The sequence below is a fragment of the Gavia stellata genome, chromosome 15 (assembly GCF_030936135.1).
Source record: "Gavia stellata isolate bGavSte3 chromosome 15, bGavSte3.hap2, whole genome shotgun sequence".
NCBI lineage: Eukaryota > Metazoa > Chordata > Aves > Gaviiformes > Gaviidae > Gavia > Gavia stellata.
In genome coordinates, this window is record NC_082608.1 from 7,196,888 (window position 1) to 7,217,299 (window position 20,412).

The 20,412-nt window shown below is 41.3% G+C and overlaps 1 protein-coding gene across 1 annotated transcript; it reads left to right on the forward strand.

Moving 5' to 3' along the window:
* The first annotated feature begins 12,369 nt into the window (after positions 1–12,369).
* On the forward strand, positions 12,370–17,828 carry SNX20 (sorting nexin 20). Its single transcript, XM_009814368.2, has 3 exons — positions 12,370–12,537; positions 14,204–14,355; positions 16,940–17,828. Exons 1-3 carry the CDS (start codon positions 12,372–12,374, stop codon positions 17,606–17,608), a joined length of 987 nt encoding a protein of 328 aa, XP_009812670.1. The 5' UTR covers positions 12,370–12,371; the 3' UTR covers positions 17,609–17,828.
* The last annotated feature ends 2,584 nt before the right edge of the window (positions 17,829–20,412 follow it).

Here is a 20,412-nt window from a genome sequence, read left to right on the forward strand (position 1 = left end):
ACTCTCTCGGTAAAGAACTTTTTCCTAATATCTAGCCTGAACCTCCCCTGGCGCAACTTGAGGCCATTTCCTCTAGTCCTGTCACTAGTCACTTGGGAGAAGAGACCAACACCCACCTCTCTGCAACCCCCTTTCAGGTAGTTGTAGAGAGCGATGAGGTCTCCCCTCAGCCTCCTCTTCTCCAGGCTAAACAACCCCAGCTCCCTCAGCCGCTCCTCATAAGACTTGTGTTCCAGACCCCTCACCAGCTTTGTCGCCCTTCTCTGGACACGCTCCAGCACCTCAATGTCTTTCTTGTAGTGAGGGGCCCAAAACTGAACACAGTATTCGAGGTGCGGCCTCACCAGCGCCGAGTACAGAGGCATGATCACCTCCCTGCTCCTGCTGGCCACACCATTTCTGATACAAGCCAGGATGCCGTTGGCCTTCTTGGCCACCTGGGCACACTGCTGGCTCATATTCAGCCGGGTGCCGATCAACACCCCCAGGTCCTTTTCTGCGGGGGAGCTTTCCAGCCACTCGTCCCAAGGCCTGTAGCGTTGCATGGGGTTGTTGTGGCCAAAGTGTAGAACCCGGCACTTGGCCTTGTTGAACTTCATCCGGTTGGTCTCAGCCCATCGATCCAGCCTGTCCAGATCATATTCCTCCAGATCTTTTCTCTGATGGCACTGAAATACCACAAAGTCTATTGCTATTTCTCCTACTCAGTTTGATCCCAGCTTCAGAAGCTATCAGAAAGCAATGGAATCCAGTAGTACTATAATTATTTTCAGCATCTGTTTTTAAACAAAAAGAGTATTTAACAGAACTCTTGCCCTCAAAGGAAAGTAGTAACAAGAACAGAGGCCTGAAATTTATGCAAAGTAGCATCTTTCAGTCACTAGGAATTCACACATTTCTGTGCTGACTTGCTGAGCCTCCTAGTGAGGCTTTTGCACCGTGCAGCCACTCAAACTGAATATAGCATGCTTCTCGTCTTCACAGATGTTACACGCGGGTGTCAATGTCATCATCATGCTTTGACATGGCTGCTGCAGCAGCTCACAGGAATTATGTGGTTTAAAGTGTTTCCATCTGCAAAGTAATTAACATCTGAGGGACAGAATCTGGACAGTTTCAGACCTCGCTGAGATGAAGTCTGAAAGACTGTCGATCTGTTTTCAAGTTAAAAAATATTTTTCTTCATTTTCATTTGATACACATAAATGGGCTTTAATATTTGTTGATGATTAACAAAAGAGTCTGATATCGGTACCGGATTGAAATAGTAATGTTTTATATGGGAACTGATGAAGAACACAACAGAATCTTCCCCCTCCCCAAAGGAAACATGATTAAATGACCATCAGTTTTTGTAAGCCTACTCAGATATTAAAATAGAGTTCCATCCAAGTTCTGCCTAGTTCCCTCCCCTTACTTTTTCCAGACATGGGGAAAAAAAATAGATACTGTCTTGCTCTTCATAGTTCCATTTTATGTTCTCAGCTTTCAAAGGCTGATGCACTTACTTAACTTTCCTTTTTGCGAGCCATTCCACAAAGTTCATTGACCCTCAATATACTGCAAACAAGCATCTCTGCCATTACAGGGATCATGACCTTCCCTATTTCACTTTTAGAAATAATTAGTTTTATTTTTAATAAGTATGTAAGGAAATAACATATTAACAGAGAAGTCTGCTAAAGAGCTTTAAAAAAGTAAATTTAAATTTTTATTTAAAGTATGATTTATCATATCTATTTTTTAATAAATATAGCCTGCTTGCAGGTCCATTGCTGCAACATTACATAATCTTCACATGTTTAGTAGTAAAGAATTCAGTGTGAAAACATGTTAGCAGCTGCATTTAGATTATGTAATGATAACTTCACATGATGCATGGTCAGTCTTCCGAAGTCCTAGTCATCCACAGAGATGTTACTAAGCCACTGAATACAGTAGCAAAAGGTTTTCCATCATTAAAAAGTTCATTATCACTATATAAAATGCCTTCCTTTAAAAACTTATCTACCACCACTGTCGCCTGCCAAAGAAAATACACAGCTCTAAAAACCAAATCCCCTTATTTTAGAGTAATAAAAATGATAAATTAGTATTTTAACAGCATAGAAAAGCTTTCTGAAAAGGATGCTAAGTTCTGGCAATCTATCAGAAATATATATACATAAACCACTGATTTTAAGATTTTGTTTTTTTTTTTTTTTTTTACAGCGATCTCCCATGGAATTGATTATTCTGTGAGTAAAGCATACTTGTTGAACAAACAGCACACGTGTATCGGACTAAGACCAGAATAAACTATTAGACCTCAGTATGAATTAACTTAGGAACCAAACAAATTATGCTTAGCAACGAGTCATCATTACACTGCACAACATACCAGCAACTATAAAACTTTGTGCATGCCAGAGAGGACTTGACCATCACCATGGACATTTAAGCATCAGAGCCTGTTCAATTGTGTTCTTCTACTCCACCTATCTGAATTATTTTCCTGCTCAAAGGACTTTGGGAAGCAACAGGCAAAACACAGTTATGACTGCAACACTAGATACTTTGGGGGAAAAAAAAAAAAATCTAAAAAAATGTCAGAGGTAGGCCACAATAAGCTACCTAACTTCAAAACTTCCCTAACTTCCTTTTTCTCCCGTCTTGAGTCACTGTTGTCACTACAGAGACATCTCATCATAAAGAGACTTTGCTCTGAAATATGAGAACTTTGTTTCTACCCTGCAGTAGCCTTAGATGAACTATACAGAGATGTTTCAATCAGCCATTGGGTTTCAGCATGAACACTTAAGCCTGTAGCTCTGAGTCAGAGTATAAAATGAACAGGCTAAAATAAATTGTACGGTTTCTTACAGAACTCTCACTTTAAATACCAAGTTTTAAACAGCTGAGATGCAAAGTTATGTTCTTCAACAGTCCAAAAATCATTTTCAAGGGAAGGTTAAAACTAGGAGCAAGAAACCTTAGTTGCAGCTCAATGTACACAGAATTACATGGCTACAATACAAGCTATGAGTGGAAAAAATATAAATTGTTTCTTCAAAATAGCAGTTGAAATATTGTCCAATACAAATACATTCGTACTGGTAACATGATTTCTAAAAGAAAATGCAGCTGAAAAACTCCACTAAATTTTGTTAGGTGTTATAAATTTGATAGAAATATTCTACTTCAGAAGAAGAACAAAAATCATTATCAACTATCAGAACACTCTGACATTACTAGATTTGGCAAGTATACACTGTATACACTTGATGGTGTATTGCACCATCATCACTGTTCTGCAGACAACCCTTCTGTCGAAATGATACGCAAGTCCTCGCAATAAAATGAAATGCATGTGTTCAGATTTTGAGATGAAAACCGAATCATATTTAACTTTGTTTAGTAATGGAGTGTTTAACGCCAAGAGCAATGGAACTGCTTATTGCCTAGCAAGGTAAAATGCGACATATAATGTACTTGCAAATCATGAGGCTCGATGCAAGTCTAAGTTTTTGAGAATAATTATTCCCCCCTCACACACACACCCCCCACCCCCAATTTTGAGAACTTTCTCTACCTCTCTGGGCGGTTTATGAGCAGGACAGGGAAAGAAAGCCCCGAAACACTTTTTAAGTCGGAGCAAGGGGCTACTCGGGGCTTAACGTCGGACGATCGGAAACGCACAGCAGGGCCCAAGCTCGGCGCCCCCGCACAGCCCTGACGGGAGCTACCGCCACCCCCGAGCCAGCCCGGCCCGGCCCCGCCGCTGGGCCTCGCCCCGCCGCCGAGCGGCCACCGCGGCCCGGCCCCACCGCCCCGCAGCGATCTCCGCGCCTCCTGCGCCGGGCCGGCGGCCGTGGAAACGGCCGGGGAGAGCGCCGTGGGGCGGTGGGGCCGGGCCGGGCCGGGCCGCGCCGCCGCCTCACCCCTACCTGACGGCACCGAGCAACATCCCGCGGCCGGCCCCCGCGGCCCCTCGCTCACCTCTTCATCCCCGGCCCCAGGCCTCGGCGCCCCGCCCGGCTGCGGGACTTTCCCGTCGCCGGCTCACAGCCCCGCGGCGCCCGGCGCATCGGCCCGGCCCGCTCCCCGCTCCCCCATCGTCGTCACAGGAGCCCAACGCTCCGGCCGGCGAAACGCTCCCTGCTGCCCCCGGCGGACCCACCCTCTCGTCCCCCGGCCTCTCTCTCAGCCAATCACAGCACGACGGCGCCACTGCTTCGTAACGCTATTGGCGAAGAGCGCCGCCAGGTGACGAGGTGATTCGGGGGTTTCCACTCCACGAAGATTGTATGAGCCGCAAAGGAGGGGGCGGGGAGGTCAGAAAGAGGCGGTTGGCGGAACGCTCCCCCTTGCGGGCGCTGATTGGTCGTCCAGAGCGCGAAGGCGGGACGTCGGGAGCTACGGCGGGGCTGATTTGATGGTGCGTGCACGTGCCCCCATTGCCGGCGGAGGCGGGGCTAGGGGGGCCCGAGCGGCGGCCGCCGGCTGTGTGGCTGGAGGCGCTCCCCCCGCCGGCGCCAGGAGACCCGGTCCCGTCCCTCAGGGCCCGCGCCTGCCGCGGGGCTCAGCTGCCCGAGGGACGGGTCGGGTCGGGTCTCATCTCTCCAAGCGCTCTCTGGAAGGGGCGCGCGCGTGCGTCCAGCTCCGTGGACTGAGCGGGCGTCGCTCGCCCCGCCGGGCGACAGTCCCGCCTGCTGGCTCGCGGCGAAGCGCGGCCTCGGGCCCGCGTGCCGGGGAAGCGCGCGGGGGGGTTCGGCAGCGGTTCAGCGCTCGCGTGGGGTCAGCCGGGCCCGCCTCTCGCTCTGGCTCCGCAGCGCGGCTGCCGGCTCGCGGCCCGCAGCTCGGGAGACGTGCGGCGGGGCGGCAGGCGGTGGGGCCGGCGTCCTCGGGAGCCGAGCGGCGCTGCCTGCTGCCCGGCGAGCCGGCAGCCCTGCAGACGCAACGCGTGGAGACGGAAGAAACCGGGACTCCGAGGACCTTCCCGCAGCCCAGCTGGCGGTCAAAACCTCTGCGAGTTAAAACTACCGACTGAATGCAATTGCCCTTCCGTGGTTGCTTGAGAAGATGGCAGGAGTGATTGTCGCGGTGCTGCTACACAGCCTGCTCGCTCGTTCCCCAGCGTGCAGCGTTTTCAACCGCTTAGTAACCTCGGGGGGTGATTTCAGGTATCCCCCGGGAAGCAGGCGGCTGTAGAGTTACCCAGAGGCTGTTCGTGAAGTCAAACGTGGTCTGGCTTCAATGTCCAGTTTTGAAATACTTTTACTCTCGAGAAATGTAAGTAATGCTGCTGAATACTTGCTTTAATAAAAGCCAGATACAGCTCCTCTTTAACCGACCTACTTTTGACTGTGACTGTCATCTAATACTGTTCTATTTTATCCACTTAGCATCAGTGCTTTTCTATATAGTGAGCTCTTCTTAAATAATGAATGAGAGAATGAACTCCGGAATAGAAAAGAACTGCTCGACAGGACAGTTATGTTTAAAGGCTCTATTCATGCAGTCAGCATTTGCGGAAGACAACATTTATTTTCACAGAAGACTTTTTTTTTTAATCATGTAGTATTCTAAACTGGTGCTTTAAATGTCATTTTAAAAACACTTCTGCAATTTTGTGCTGCTAGAAATGGACTTCCTACAAAGAAGCATCTCTGGGAAAAAAAAAATAGCATGTGGTCATGTACCTAAGGCGGTTACAAGAATGTTGACATGCAAATAAACACTTTCCTCATTTCTTAGCATCTTTAGCATTCCTTTAATACGTGTTTTTATGTAATTTAGTAACATGCAGGTCAACATTAGCTAAATCAAATGCTGTTCTAGTTAATCCTGTTCCCTATAGATCTCCAGAACCTGGAGAGGCAGTAAGCAGATCTGATGCAGCCCCGGACAGGGGCTGGAGTGCCCACTTCTGAGCTCTGAAGCGACGTGGGTCACTACACGGCTTCTGGTAGGAAGATGGGAATGCACGACACAGGCTCGTGTTAGCGTGGGTATGTGCAAGATGGAAAGGACACGGTCGGAGTGTCAGAAACCAGCAGGAGTTTATTGGAAACTCCCAAGAAAACAAGATTCCATCTACTATGGAATGAATGCTTGTGCTGATCATTTTATTTAGTCACTTAAGAGCAAATTGCATTTTAAACTCAACTTTTAAAGAAGAAATAGTAGTGAAAAGATACTAAGATTTATGCATTACATTTCTTCATGTTGCAGAAGGGCAGTCAACCCAAGTCATGCTCTGCTAATCCTCAAGGTGGCTATCTATACACAGCAGCTGTGTTTTCCTCCATTTGTAGAGCTGCCTTTTATGCGACTACAAAATGCATTAGCATGTCTCCTGTAAATCCCGTTACCCAAATTTCATTATGTTTACATTTTGGGTATAAATAAATTACACATGGAATGTGACTATAAGTATTAGCCTAAGTACACCATAATTATATTTGAGAAGAAAAGGGGACAGGCACATTATAAGAATAAAATATCAAAATACTAGACAGGAATGACTACATATGGTATACCTAATAACTCAAAATAAAATATTTAAAAATATTTCACTAGTCCACATAATTATGTACTTAACTCTATGATTTCAGCAGGAAAAATGACCAACATAGGCCATTTAGAAAGTCTGTCATTCTACAGACAGAATAGTGCTTGTGAAGTTTAACCCAAGTTAATATCCTATTGACCCACTGGGCTTGCGTTACAGCTCTGTGTCACTGACAGACCACAGATGAAAGGCAGGCCAAGACTGTTGTTTACTCTGAAGCTCCTTCATACTCCTTCAGAAGTATAAAGGAGTTGTAAAGTGGTAAGAGGGCTTTGGCAGTGTAAAATGGGCCTGTTACGTTTCTTTCATGCTGAAAACCCTGTCAGTAACACCAGCATGAGGTACTTGCCATTAAATGGAGAATTATTTCTTTAAACCACGCTCTTGTTAAGAGAGACATGTTTTGTAATAATGACGTATTGTAAACAAATTCCATTTTCGAATGACACAACACTATGCAATTAAACATTATATAAATAGCACGGAACAGAATTTTGTGCTGTGCCAGGATAGGAGTATGGTATTCATTTATCACAGCATCACCCCAAAAGTGCAGAATGTTCATGCAGAACAGTTGAATTTTTCTGCTACTTCAAACATGGAAATGGGAGGTATTTACAGCACTTTCTAAATAATAATTATGTGATAAAAGGGGACTTGGATAAATATGTTAGGTATTTCTGCCTCCTCGTGTTTTTTCTCATTATCTACAGTTCCAATGAATGATTTGGTAAAATAAATAAGGTTTACTTACATAGTTTGGGGCCTGAGAGGGAAAAGCAGCACAGAGTCTATGAGGTTACTTGAGGCTGTATTTCTTAGGACAGAAGCTGAAGAGTATTTTGTAATAAGGATATTACAGCCACATTCTTTAACAAGAATAAGACCTTGCTATGCCTATAATAAAATGCGAATAAAATCTGGCAGTACATTGTGCTTTGTTTATAACATTGGTTTATCTCACAATTTTTCAAGCTGATAGCAGCTTTGTATTCTATGGTTAAATACTGTGTCTGTCTAGGTTTATGTCATCTATCTGATTGGGAAAACATGAAGTGCCCAAATCAGGGTATAAATCAAGGCCGGCGGTTTTACACTATTGCAGCAATCCCTTCTAGTTCTTTAACTATCAAAAGCACAGACACGGTCTTTCAATACAGGCATCCTTAACATGGCATCGCAAGGCTAGCTCATTTGGTGGCTGGTTACCAAGTTTTAGACGTAAACTTTCAGGTTCGGCTTCCTAAAATGGCTCTTTTCATCTTAAATCAGTATGGAGGACCTAACTCTTATGACAACCACTTTTATGCACTGCAGTGTTACAATTTTAACCTTGCCTTGCTCCTATGTTATTGCAGAGCACTCTTTTTCCATATCCCTTGGCAGGAGCATTTTAACACGGTGCTTTTTATGTATGCCAAAGTCAGTGCTTTCACAGAATACAAACTCTGAGTGAGCCGGTGCATGAGGATCCCTTTTCCATCACTTGACTATGACAGAACATGCTTTTCCACTAAAATTTACCACAGTTTTAGGAACAGTCAAATCAATTGATGGTGTAAGTACGCTTGCCCATCTCTCAGAATGGTGTGCTGCCATTGTGAAAATTCCCCTTTTCCACTGCTTAACCCTTTACACAGTATTTGACTGTTGGAACTGGAACTGAGAATATAAAAATAAAGATACTAGTTCTGTGTTCTGCTAGCAAACACCACTGTATCCTGTAGACTTTTTTTTCAGTGCACTAATCAAGTAGACATTTAGGAAAGTAAAATGCTGCCAGACTAACAACACTGGGTCCCTGTGAAGGGCCAGGGGCTGTCTGTACCAAGCCTAAGCTCATGGGAGCAGGATGAGGAGGAGCAGTCTGCTAAACCCGCTGTGGATGTCACAGCTCCTGGGCACGGGGAACCTGTTCCAGAACTGGCTGTGACCATAACAGCTGGCTCTACTGAGGCAGGCAGAATTCTTGCAGAACACCCTTGATTTGTAAATTATTTTGTATCAGTCAGCCCTGCTCATAATAACAGATTGCACTTTTTTTTAATCATCCACGTTAATTTGACTAGGACTTAACTTATTCTGAAATAATTGAAAGTAGAGGTAATACTTAGTATACAGAAAAATATACTTTCCTCTCTTCTTTTAGCTTTATCAAGAGCAGGACAACACCACTAAGCATCATGAAATAATACATTGCTTTTTGGCAACACATAAATTAACAGATTCAATAAATTCAAAGCTTAGATACATCTGTGAACTGTCAGCGTGAGTGAAATGCACTGAAAGCCCCCTTCGTTTTTGCTCACAATTGTAACCAAACCCATAAATCTAACTTTAAAGGAATGAGACTTGAGCCAGAAACCCACGCCTTGTCTACACTTAAAAGGGTTGGCTGGTATAGCTAACACCTTAGAGCTGTATTGGCAAGCACAGATTTCTTTTCTGGTGTAACTTAAATCACTTTCCACATGGAACACGCTAAACTGGCTCTGCCAGTATAACGGCATCTACACTAGGGCTTTTGCCAGTATGGCTGTAGCTGCATGGGAGTGATTTTTCATCATTCTGACAGCTATTTTGGCAAAACTTCCACATTTAGACTGAGTCCAAGTTAAAGTTGGCATTGTTTTATGTTGCAAATAAAGCAGAAGAGAAGCATTGCCAGTTTATGGCCCTGGTTTTACATTATTTTAAATTGTTTGTTCTAAAGGAATGTGTGGGGCAGGATCCATGTGGTCCTTTGGATGTTTGCCTCCCACATTTGTGCTGCATTAAAATCGCTTGGTTTTTCAGTGAGTGAGCTTTGGCAATGAGGAAACTTACATTACTAAGAAAAGATAGCGTCCATATTATTTACCCCAGAAATAGCTATCCTGATGCTTTAAAGCAATTTCCAAGGTGAAGTGAACTGCAAAAGGAAGCATCTGGGCTAAAGGACATGTGGATTAATGCGTCATTCTTCTTCACTTTGTCTTCAGTTCAACAAAGAATTTAAGCACAGGATTCATTTTAGGCACACTCATAAGCCCGTTTCAAGTTTAGTTGTCATGTCAGATATGATAATACTCCTTTTTGAACTTTAATTAAGCAGATATTTGAAATTAATCATATGTTTAAGCACTGTGCAGAATTGGGATTTCTGTCAGAAGTGCAAGTTTACGTAGAGTGGGGCTATTTATTGTGGTGCCATCTGCATTTTCTTCTCTGAACTGGTTCTTAAGTCTGTACTTTAAAGATATCCCAAGGGGCATATTTTTCCACACAAGTACATTTACATATTTGGCTCTTTTTTCCTAATCTCTCTTTCACTAAGTGTGGGTTTTTTGTTTCAGAAATCCATGCAAAGAAGTTTTCATTGATTTTTGTAATTGTATTTACTGTTGAACTCTCCTCTGCCAGACTTTGTGTTTGCACCTGTAATCCTGACACTGGCGTTTGCAAACCTGCCCCGGCTGCTGGAGCTGCGGGCAACAGGCCGTGCCTCACCCGCAGGCAGCTCAAGGGCTGCTCAAGGCAGATAGGAAATTTCGTGCGTAATCAGTCAGCACTGAACCAGTGAGCCAATTGGATGAGGAAGTCTGATTTAATCAAGGCTTCTTCCTTCCTTTTTGTAAAACACAGAATGTGCCTGTTGGAAGAAAACACAGACATATTTTTCTGCGTTTTGAAAATGCAAAGCAGGCTTTTCATGACTTTGTACAGACTATAACTAAAAGCTCTTCAGCAGTTTCCAGGTGAGTATTCTGTGCGCTTTGATTTCTAGTGTTACTTACAACGCGGTGAAGCAGCTGGAGTGGCATTTACCCTGAAACGGAACAGGATGAGTGTCTGTTCGAAGTAAAATTGTGTCATTTGTTGCAGGGCTTTTGTATTGTTTTGGATTTTTTTTAATATGTAAAAATAAATAGTAGCTTAGTTAAAAGAGATGACAATGATTTTTAGCTGTGAAAATGAAACTGTTTATATGAAGTACAGATGGTTTTCAAGGCAGATATATTCAAGGCAGAAGACTTGTATATCATAACGTTCACTTCTGCATTCTTCTATTTAAAAGTGTGTTGTGTTTCTCTGGTAAATCATGTTTTAAAGTGGTATTTTTATATATATACGTATTTTATGTATATAAAGTTATATATATATAAATATATATATCTTCACTACAAATACAATTTTGCTTTTAAGGCTATACCGACTCACAACCAAGAAAAAAGTTGTCATTTAAATTTGATTGGCCATTTTTAGATTCCTTATTTAATCTACTATATTTGAGATTACCTTTAAATTAAAGATAAATATTTGCAATTTTATTCTCTTGGGATAAACTTTCATGATTTTCAAAAGACTGAACAGTTAGACAATAAGTAAGTGGCTACTCTTCATGTTCAAAAAGCAGATCTTAAGGAGGACTAGAAGAACAGTGAGAACTTTCACCTCCTAGTCTGAAGTCCAAAAATAAGGGCTTCCATGATGCTCTTGTTAAGGAGGATGACAACATGTATATACTTGCTTATCTAAGCCAGGCAAAAGAAGGGTTTCTGTTAGAGGAAAGTGGTTTGCACTTCCACTATTTCCAGTGGGGAAAGCAATTGCTTTTCTTTTTATAGCCTTGCAGTTTGCCAGAAACCAATAGGTCTGCCGAAGGAGTTTCCTCACCTCTGTATCCAGCGTTGCATAACTATGTGGTAGAGAAGTGGAGACAAAATGATGTGTAGTAACATCCCCTGTCCTAAACACTCTCATTAGTTAATAACCACTGCTTGGGCATTATTTTTACATTTGTAGCAGGAAGACTTTTCTTTTTAAAAGTAGGTTGTTCTGTTATTTGATTTTTACCCATTGGCTGAATTGTGAGCAGCACTTCTCTCATGCTAGCTAACAGAACGCAGCGCCCTGGCAAACTTACTAGGATGCTCTTAGAGCTTTTTCAATTGCCAGTATAACACAATGATGTAACAGGTAGGTTTTAAAAAAAACCCCACAACATCCTGGGGGCATTTATGCAGCAGAATGGCCAATCTGGTCTATGGAGTAGGAGTGTATTGTGTTAGGCATTTTATCAGTATGTGGTAAAATAGTAGTCCTAGCAGAACAGGCATACAGATCTACTACAAGCACAGTATATAGGTTAAAAACACAAGTAAAGGGAAAATGCTTCTGTATAATAATTAGAAAACTCAGTTCTCCTTCCACCTAGGCATTGTCAGATTCAGTTGTTTTGTTTCTCCAGAGACAAGTCTCTGGAGAGAACTTGAAACTGTGAAATATGACAAAAGTAGTACACTATTTTAGCTATCGCCCTATTTTGCCCTACAGGTTGTGATTAAGAACAGATGGTGAGTTTTGGATTTTTGAGAACAGTAAATTCTAGGAGTACAAGAGAGCCAGGCTGCTAGTTGTACTAATTATGTCCAAGATTTTAGTTCATCTGAACTCATACTTGCAAGCTTGAGGGCAAAATCCAAGGAGAAAAAATCTGCCCCCACTGAAGTCTATGACAAAATTCTCATAGATAAGAATGGAGTTCCCCACCTAATCTTATTCAACATAACTTCTTGTGGTTTTCATGTTTGATTTTAATCTGCCAAAAAGATATCCAAACACTTTCAGTGGTAATGGTAATAGGAATGGTTCTTCACTGGTAGCTATGTAGATATTTCTATTTATTACTTTAGTTTTTATGAAACTACAGTTACCCTCATACAAGTTCATGGAGAACAATGAGTAAGTCAATAAAAGAGATTACTAGACCAGATCCTTTAAAGGCATGCTACTAAGAAATGTTGTATTTTTTGTAATCTTTCAGTGATAGCTTGCAATGGACAGAGACTCACACTGCACAGCAGAAAGGGAAGTCTTGGAAACTGTAAGCAGGATTGCTACATTTTCTACCACAAGTCCATTTCATGAAGAAGAAAATCAACCCAAAGCTGAAATTTCATGTCAAGTGAGAAAAGAAAACCCAGAAAAAGATGACCTGCAAGGTTGATGCTATCCTTTAATTTTATTTTTCATGTAGCTATTTATGCTATTAATCTTTTATATAAAAACCTTTGCTTTATTTATTGCAGCAGTAGTCCAGTTTTACACTGCTATACCCCACTGAAAATAAGCCTTGCTTAGATTTGTAGTAATAATGTAGCAATAGTGAAACTGATGCACATCCTGGTGTGTATATACACACACAGAGTTTTCCTCTTAAATCCCTTGCACCTAAAATGTGTTCCAGATTTAATGTACACACCAGGGACCAAACCAGTGATCATCAGATGGCATGTCTTCAGAGTGCACTTTCTGTACATCACAAAATCTGAACTTCTTGGCAGTATCAGCAAGGACACCAAGACTGAAGCTAATCTCAAGCAGTAGTCTCTCACATGCCTTTCTGAAGAGGCAGGATTGAACTTTTACTATGCCTAAGATTGCTGTCATCTGTTATTAAATAAAATGTTACATATAATCCAAAATATATATAATCTCATCAAGATTTTCAGCCTGCAAAGATGTCATAAACACCAAGTTTCTTAGCAAATATATGCTTTGTAGAGATTGAGCCAAACCCCAAAGGCCTTGATAATTGAAACTGTATGGCCAAATGATTAAGAACATGTAAAAGTGGGGCCACTGAAGGAGTACTATGGTGCCTTTACAATTCTATTTCTGCATCATGCTGTTACCTTCCCATTCATTTGTGGTCATTCCCCTCCATTGTCTGAATGTTAGATACATTGCAGACTAACTTCAGCTGACTGTACTGACAGAGACATTGCTGATTGGAAACTGGGACTGGTGTGCCCACTGAAATACAAATATTCCGTTTCTTTTATCCGCTTTGCTAGCCTATATGCTACCTGATGAAAACGGTTGTCAGTAGATTTCAAAGACAGAGAAATCACCATTTTGAAAAGCTACATCAAATTCCCCTGTAAGCAAACTCTTCAACCAGCTGTTCTACATTTTTATATATGCGGATGTATATATACTTGTGTGTGTGTATATGTGACTGTGGGGGGAGAGAGAGGAAGGAGGGAGGTATATAAAATATTTGTAGCTGAATTGTGGTATCAGTTCAGCTATAAAAGAAAAAGAGGATGTGAGAATTCTTCCTTCAGCTGAGCTAGTTATCCAAGTTTCTCCTTTAAGGTCAAGATATTCATGTTTTCTCCGTTTTCAGCTGTTACTGCACAAACCCAATATTTGAATAGGGTCAGTATTTGAATATATGTCTGAATTTGCAGCTGCATTGTATTATCTCCTCCTTTTAGCAACAAGGAAGCCTGGAGAAACAGCCGATTCCGAAGACTGAGTCAGCGTTTCTTAGGGCTACTTCTGGGATGGTGAAGCGTACCTCCTGCTCAGACTGTGCCCGAGGTTACAAACTAGACATACAATACTTCTTGCCAGTACTTTTTCTATAACTTTGTATTCTGCAGCCGATTTAGTGTCTTGCAAAATTTCAGACCACAATAGCTTTCCTCAAAGAATCTGAACGTTGTTTTTATTAGCAGTGAAATCACTTATTTTATCAGTCTTTAGGTCTTGCTGTAACAGCAACAGAAATTCTAGGCTCTCCCTTCACAATAAATGCATAAGAGTTTTCTTTCCAAATGCGAAGATGATAATCTAAAATACTAAATATATTGTTTTTAGATTCCAGTGCATCCCTAAGTCCCAACTCTTCAATGACCACTAAGGAGCTTCAGGAATATTGGAGGAATGAAAAACGCCAGCACAGACAAGTCAAACTCCTTTTTGAAATCCCATCAGCCAGAATTGTACAGCACCACTTATCTAGATATGTGGTAAGCTAAGAAATGAATATGTAAGAAGATCATTAATTTTTATTCACTCTACAGGGGTCTGCACAGCACACAGCATGCCTCATTACATGAAAGCCTTACTGAGGGCCAAGCTTTGCAAGCCGTGATCATACCAAGTAAAACCTGTTCTCATTGATCATGTGAGCATAGCTGGTGGAATCTGCCACTAAAAAAACCTTCCGACAATCAGATCACAAAATCTGCAGCAGTGGAAAAGTGATATGAAAAGTGATATCAAGTAAATTAGTAGCTTCAGTATCCTTAACACTCAGAGGCTTGTCAACATTGAGGAAATTCACACAAATATAAAAATATCAGTACAGTTACACTTCCACTGAGCTAGCCTGCTGTAGCAGCTGCATTGCATTTATATAACTTCCACATCAGAGATTTATGTTAGCACAAGTGCAAAATTCTTTGATGTTGACAAAGTCTAAGACATCCTCCAGCTAGATCGCTTGGGATCATTCCCCTTCCCCACCTAGAGCTCCATTAGATCGCATGTTTCTGTCATATTTTTAAGGTGAAACATGAGTATGAGGGACAGGAACAACAGAACGGGTTGGATTTTTGTACCTTTACTCACAGTACTGACACTTGCTTTTTATTTCTGATTCCGCTCCTGGCCTTCAGGAGGACTGATCTAGAGCAAGTCTCTTTCAGTACTCCTGTGAAATTCAGATAGGGATTTTCCTTGTCTGCAACAACCTCTGAGATCTCTAGATGAAAAATGCTAAGAATCATACTAGTGTTACTGATACTGGGTGATGCAGCTTGGTAGAATTTGAAGCAGGTAGATGTTCTGGAGACTGTCCTAAGATCTTGTTGCATGCTATACACACCTACTTAGATGCTGCCATTCTTGCATACACTCAATAGTATCCAACTTGTTGAATAGTTAAAAATTATTTTAGTATAACTGTATGAGAACAGGAGTATCATTCAGTGTATGTGCAAGTGGTTAAACTTAGTCATAAGTTACACGCCTAGGCAAAGAGATTTACATTACAACAAAATTTAGCCAATTTGAATGATAGTCTAATTAAATGGTATTTCTTCCCTTTTCCATGCACACTCCACAAATAAAAAACCAACTACTTGTAAATTATTCACTTAGCTGCCCTTGGCAAAATGATAGCTTAAAAAATTGCTTTTATGATTGTTTTGGATACGCATCAGGCATATATACACTTTTCAGCAGGGAGCAGGACAAAGTACAGGAAAATGTCACAGTGCTTACAAATGGAAAGAGATCAGAGAAGTCAGCTCAAAATTAGAAACCTTTCAAGGAGTGCCTGTAAAGATCATTTATGAAGATTAAAAGAGAGAATTTCTCTTTAAGAAAAAACAAGGAAGATAATCAGAGAGACACTAGTGGTAGTACTGGTCTGCACCCTTCAACAGCAGCAAAGAAAACAACTGGCATGAGTAGAACTGCTCCGCTTCCTGTATAATTCAATGGAAACAGGATGAAGTTGAATGTGAACATGGTCATTGTCCAAAAGCTGGCAAGGTCAACAGTCCGTGTCCTTAGCTGGTGTACGATGATACAGTTAAACTGGCCTCAGTGGAGCTCCACTGGTTTGCGCACATTAGGGATTCGGCCCTTCCTCAACATCATTATGTTTGGATCAAGACCAGAAGAGAATCTATTTGTACAACACAACACACAATTTTGTTCTGCAGCTATTTTTCTAATATCACGTTTATTATAGTCATTTTGAGGCTAGTGAAGAGCTGAGGAAGACATACTCTTGAGTACTGTTAATGTGGGACACCGTTGCTGTTAGCGAAGGATTTTGGATAGCAAACAGATTTTTGTAGAAATGTCACTTGTTTTTGCATTATTTATATGCCAAGAAAGTTTGAATAACAGGACAATGATTTCGAGGGGAAAAAAGGCTTTAGAGTTGCTCCATCTTATTTTTGCACACACCAAATACTACTGCCAAATACTCCCTCTTCTTTCACAGCATTAACAACACCCCCAAATCCCTAGAAATGTCTGATACCAACAACATTTCTGAGTATTACGACCAATGTAAAATACATTACATTCAGTATTAAGTCTGGGAAATCCATTCAGTTCACGGAAGATGATTGATTGCAGCAGCCATGGCTGTTATAAACAAAGTACAGCTACAGAAATGCTTTGCAAGTGATTTTACTTCCTTCAGTCTGATGCTAGTTCACCATTCCCAGCACCTTGCAGGATGGGATCTGTTAGTATATTGTTTATCTACAACTTATTTACATGCTAAGGCTTAGTGTGGTGCCAAAAGTCCAAAACAGCAGGAGGTGGGAATTATTAATTTGATGGATGCAGATTTCAAAGATCAGGCCTACACTGAGCACGCACCATAATCTCAGGCAGCAACTAATTTAGCAGCACTGCTACAAGCCACAGGAGTATACGACATTACACACATAAAATTGGTGCAGGAAGGTTTCAGCTGATGGAATACACAAGCACAAAGTCTTTTCAAAGCGATAACAGACAAAATCTGACTGCACTGGGACTAGAATGGTCCTTCTCACACATATTTTTCTGTTTTATTGTGTTTAGATGTATAAAATCATAATTTTGCAAACAGGGAGTTTTGACAGCAACAAGTCTGTAATTGAACGGCGTTACTCAGATTTTGAGAAACTGCACAGAAATCTGCTGGAGGAGTTTAGTGAAGAAATGGAAGATGTGACCTTTCCCAAAAAAACTCTAATAGGGAACTTAACAGAAGAAATAATCAATGAGAGAAAATTAGCCTTCAAGGACTACCTGAGACTTCTATATTCTATGAAATATATCCAAAGATCAAAAAAATTTATTGACTTTCTAACAAGGCCGGAGCTTCAGGAAGCATATGGTTGCCTGCGGGGTGGCCAGTACACCAAAGCTTTGGAAATCCTTTTAGAAGTCATTGGTCTGCAGGAAAGGCTGACGGGAGGCAACCCTGTCTCTGTTGTCCCTACTCTCTGTGCTATCGTGGTGTGCCACAAGGACCTGGAAAATCCAGCAAGTGCCTTTGAATATGGAGAAAAAGCTCTATCACACCTTCATGCACATACCTGCCACAGGTATTATATTCCATTATTAGAAACAATGATCACTTTGGCGTATGAACTTGGCAAGGATTTTCTGTCTTTGCAAGAAAAACTGGAAGAATGGAAAGCAAAAAAAGATCCCATACGGGTTTTTACCCTCAAAGAACTTGCAGTTCGGGAGTACGTACAATGAACACAAGAAACAATTTCATTAAAGAGCAAAGCTGCCAGGTCCTTTTCCCAAACACAAACTCTTGAAAGAGTAAGAACTGGAAATTACCTGTTTGGCTACCATAATTTTATATTAATAGAAAAAAATTAAATATCTTTCATGTTCAAAAGGGACATTAACATTTATGTTGGAAAATATTATATTTACTCTACAGGTATGAGGAACACCTAAGCTTATTAAGGTTTTTGGAATTAAATTTGCAACAAAAATCATTTATGCTTTGCTTATTTTGAACATAGCCTATTTCGTGTGAAAAGTCAGAATAGGAAAATACAATGAATAAAGCACTTAAGAATCTGCAGAATCAGAGGCATTGCTTGCTCATGGGGAAACTACTTCCTTTCAAGAAGGGAAATACATTCTCAGTCGATGCAATCTAAAGGATGCATCTTCAGACACTGAATGTAGTTTTTTACTCCTCCAGCTGAAGCCTGGTCAAACAACACTTGCCGTTTCAGAGAATGATGGGATTGGTCCTGTTCCCATTGAAGTCAACTGCTGTGGGTAGGAGGACCTGGGGGGAAGGTTTACCATCAACTTCGGTAGGAGCAAAAAATACAAGTGATGATCATTCCATCAGAGATGAGGGAATATGCTTCATTTCCCTTTTGTAGCTGATACAGTTTTATAACTTGCATTGAAGGCACATTCTTGTTTGGGGTGATCTTTAAGTACAGCTCTGACCGGGGTAGAAAATTCATACCACATGCGTACATACCTAATGGAAGGAACCACAGAAGGATGCTGTTGAGGAGAACATCTGGCTAATATAATGCTAGCATTTAATTCTGGTTATCAAGCTGTGAGACACATGGTTAACAGACAGTCTGTGTTAAGCATGTGCTTCCCTGTTGCCTTTCAGAGGTTTATGTAAATTGGGCGTTGCCTTAGTTTTACAGCCTGGTACACCATGCAGATATCATCTTGGTGGCACTGTGATATTACAGCTAATTTGTTCAGGGATCCAACCCACATACAAAAATACTAAGCTTGTCTTGGCCCTAATGCTCCTGTGAAAGCTTCCTAAGAGCTGAAAAAAGTCTCTATTTACCCACTTCTGTAATTTCCCTCAACTCTATTATTATCTCTCCCACACGCTTATTTTAATAATCTAGTCAATTAATGATCATAAATATTGTAATTAACATGTAATGCTAGCATGGGTCATTATTCTCTGCTGAACGTAGTCCACTGAGTACTTTCAGGCCTGTACTCCAGGTAAAGAAACTGCATGCTCCACAATAACACTGTCTATAAATTAAGAATAACTGTATTAATTTACCGCCCAGACACACAGAAGAATCAGCTAGTTGAAAGTGCACTGAACCTGAAAAACATTGCTGTGCATTGCCACAAGAAGGATGGCTTGGAAAAAATACAGAATAATAGGAGTGTCTAAGGTGGAAAGTTAGAATTTTAAGTAGCTATTAACAGCTAGGTATTAAACTCAAAATATGTGGATTATTTGTTATTTGACAATTTTTTTTTTCTAGTTATGCCAGAAGTAAGAGAATTAAGAGTAATTAAGTAAGAGACTTAAGGACTAATCTTCCCATAACATACCATACTGTAGGACAGTTAAAATGGATCAAAGGTAACACCTTCTTAGAGGATAATGTCTGAATCAGTAACAAAGTGGCAAAGAAGAAAGCATGTCTGGGGTCTGCGTCACACTCAGGTGACTTGGAGTTAAGGCAGAAAGGAAGCATGGCCATCATGCTGCTCTATCTCCACAGCAGTTTCTGGTGAAAGACCAAAAGTAGGGAAAAATAATTTCCCCCCTTTTGTTCCTGCCCCTCATTGTGTGCAGCATCCCAGGCACAACTGCCTTGGATTCTTTGCAGATTCCTATGGGACTGTACATAAGTAGCTAATTGTGTCCACAAACACTCACGCTACAGCTGACTACAAGATTAGAGGATCCATAAGTACATGCTGTCTAGCAAGGACAAGTACCAGGAAAGTGGCACATCAAAGAGATCTTACTTAACCTTTACTTATGGTAATGCTATAACTTCCCATCTCTGAAGGATTAACTGATCCAAAGCTAACCAATTTTTGTTGGCATGGTATTGCACATTAGGAATATCAGGAGTTGCTATTTGGCTAAGAGAAAAATGTACATAATTCAAAAGCCACTAAAATAAACAGTGGCAAAAAAACCCACTGTTTTGTTGGTGTAAGCCAAATTTCTTCTGAGAATGCTTTTCGATACAATGTACTAGCAGAGTTTTGTCAGCAAAATGGTCCTAGAATAGGTCACTTCGTCCCTATCCACCAGAAGACAGAGGTCAGTCTCCTTGTATTACGGGGGGAAATAAATACTGTAATGGTGTGAAGAAAGAACAACGTGGCTGTTGGATAATTCCCTCACGCTGAACTTCTTTAATGGAGAGCCTTTTCAGTGGGGCATCTGTGGCAACCAGTCAGTCACAACGTCTTCAGAGCTATCCAGGAAGAACATATCATCTGCCTCACTCAAAGGGCAGCTTTCAATTTCTGCTGCATTGAGACTTCTAGTCAAGCCACTTCATGTATGAATCCGCAGAGCCTACAGCATGTGTCATCAAAGGGTCAAGTGCAGTGTTCATAAAATCAGTTTATGATTTCATTACTATTAGAATACAACAAAATTAAAATCTCCCCCAACAATTCAACCTCCCCTGAGCAAATCATGTATGTGTTCCCTTCCTACAAATAGAGAGCCGGTGACCTTCAGATTTATTAATCCCTTCAGAGATGACATTGAAAATCCTTGGAAAGAG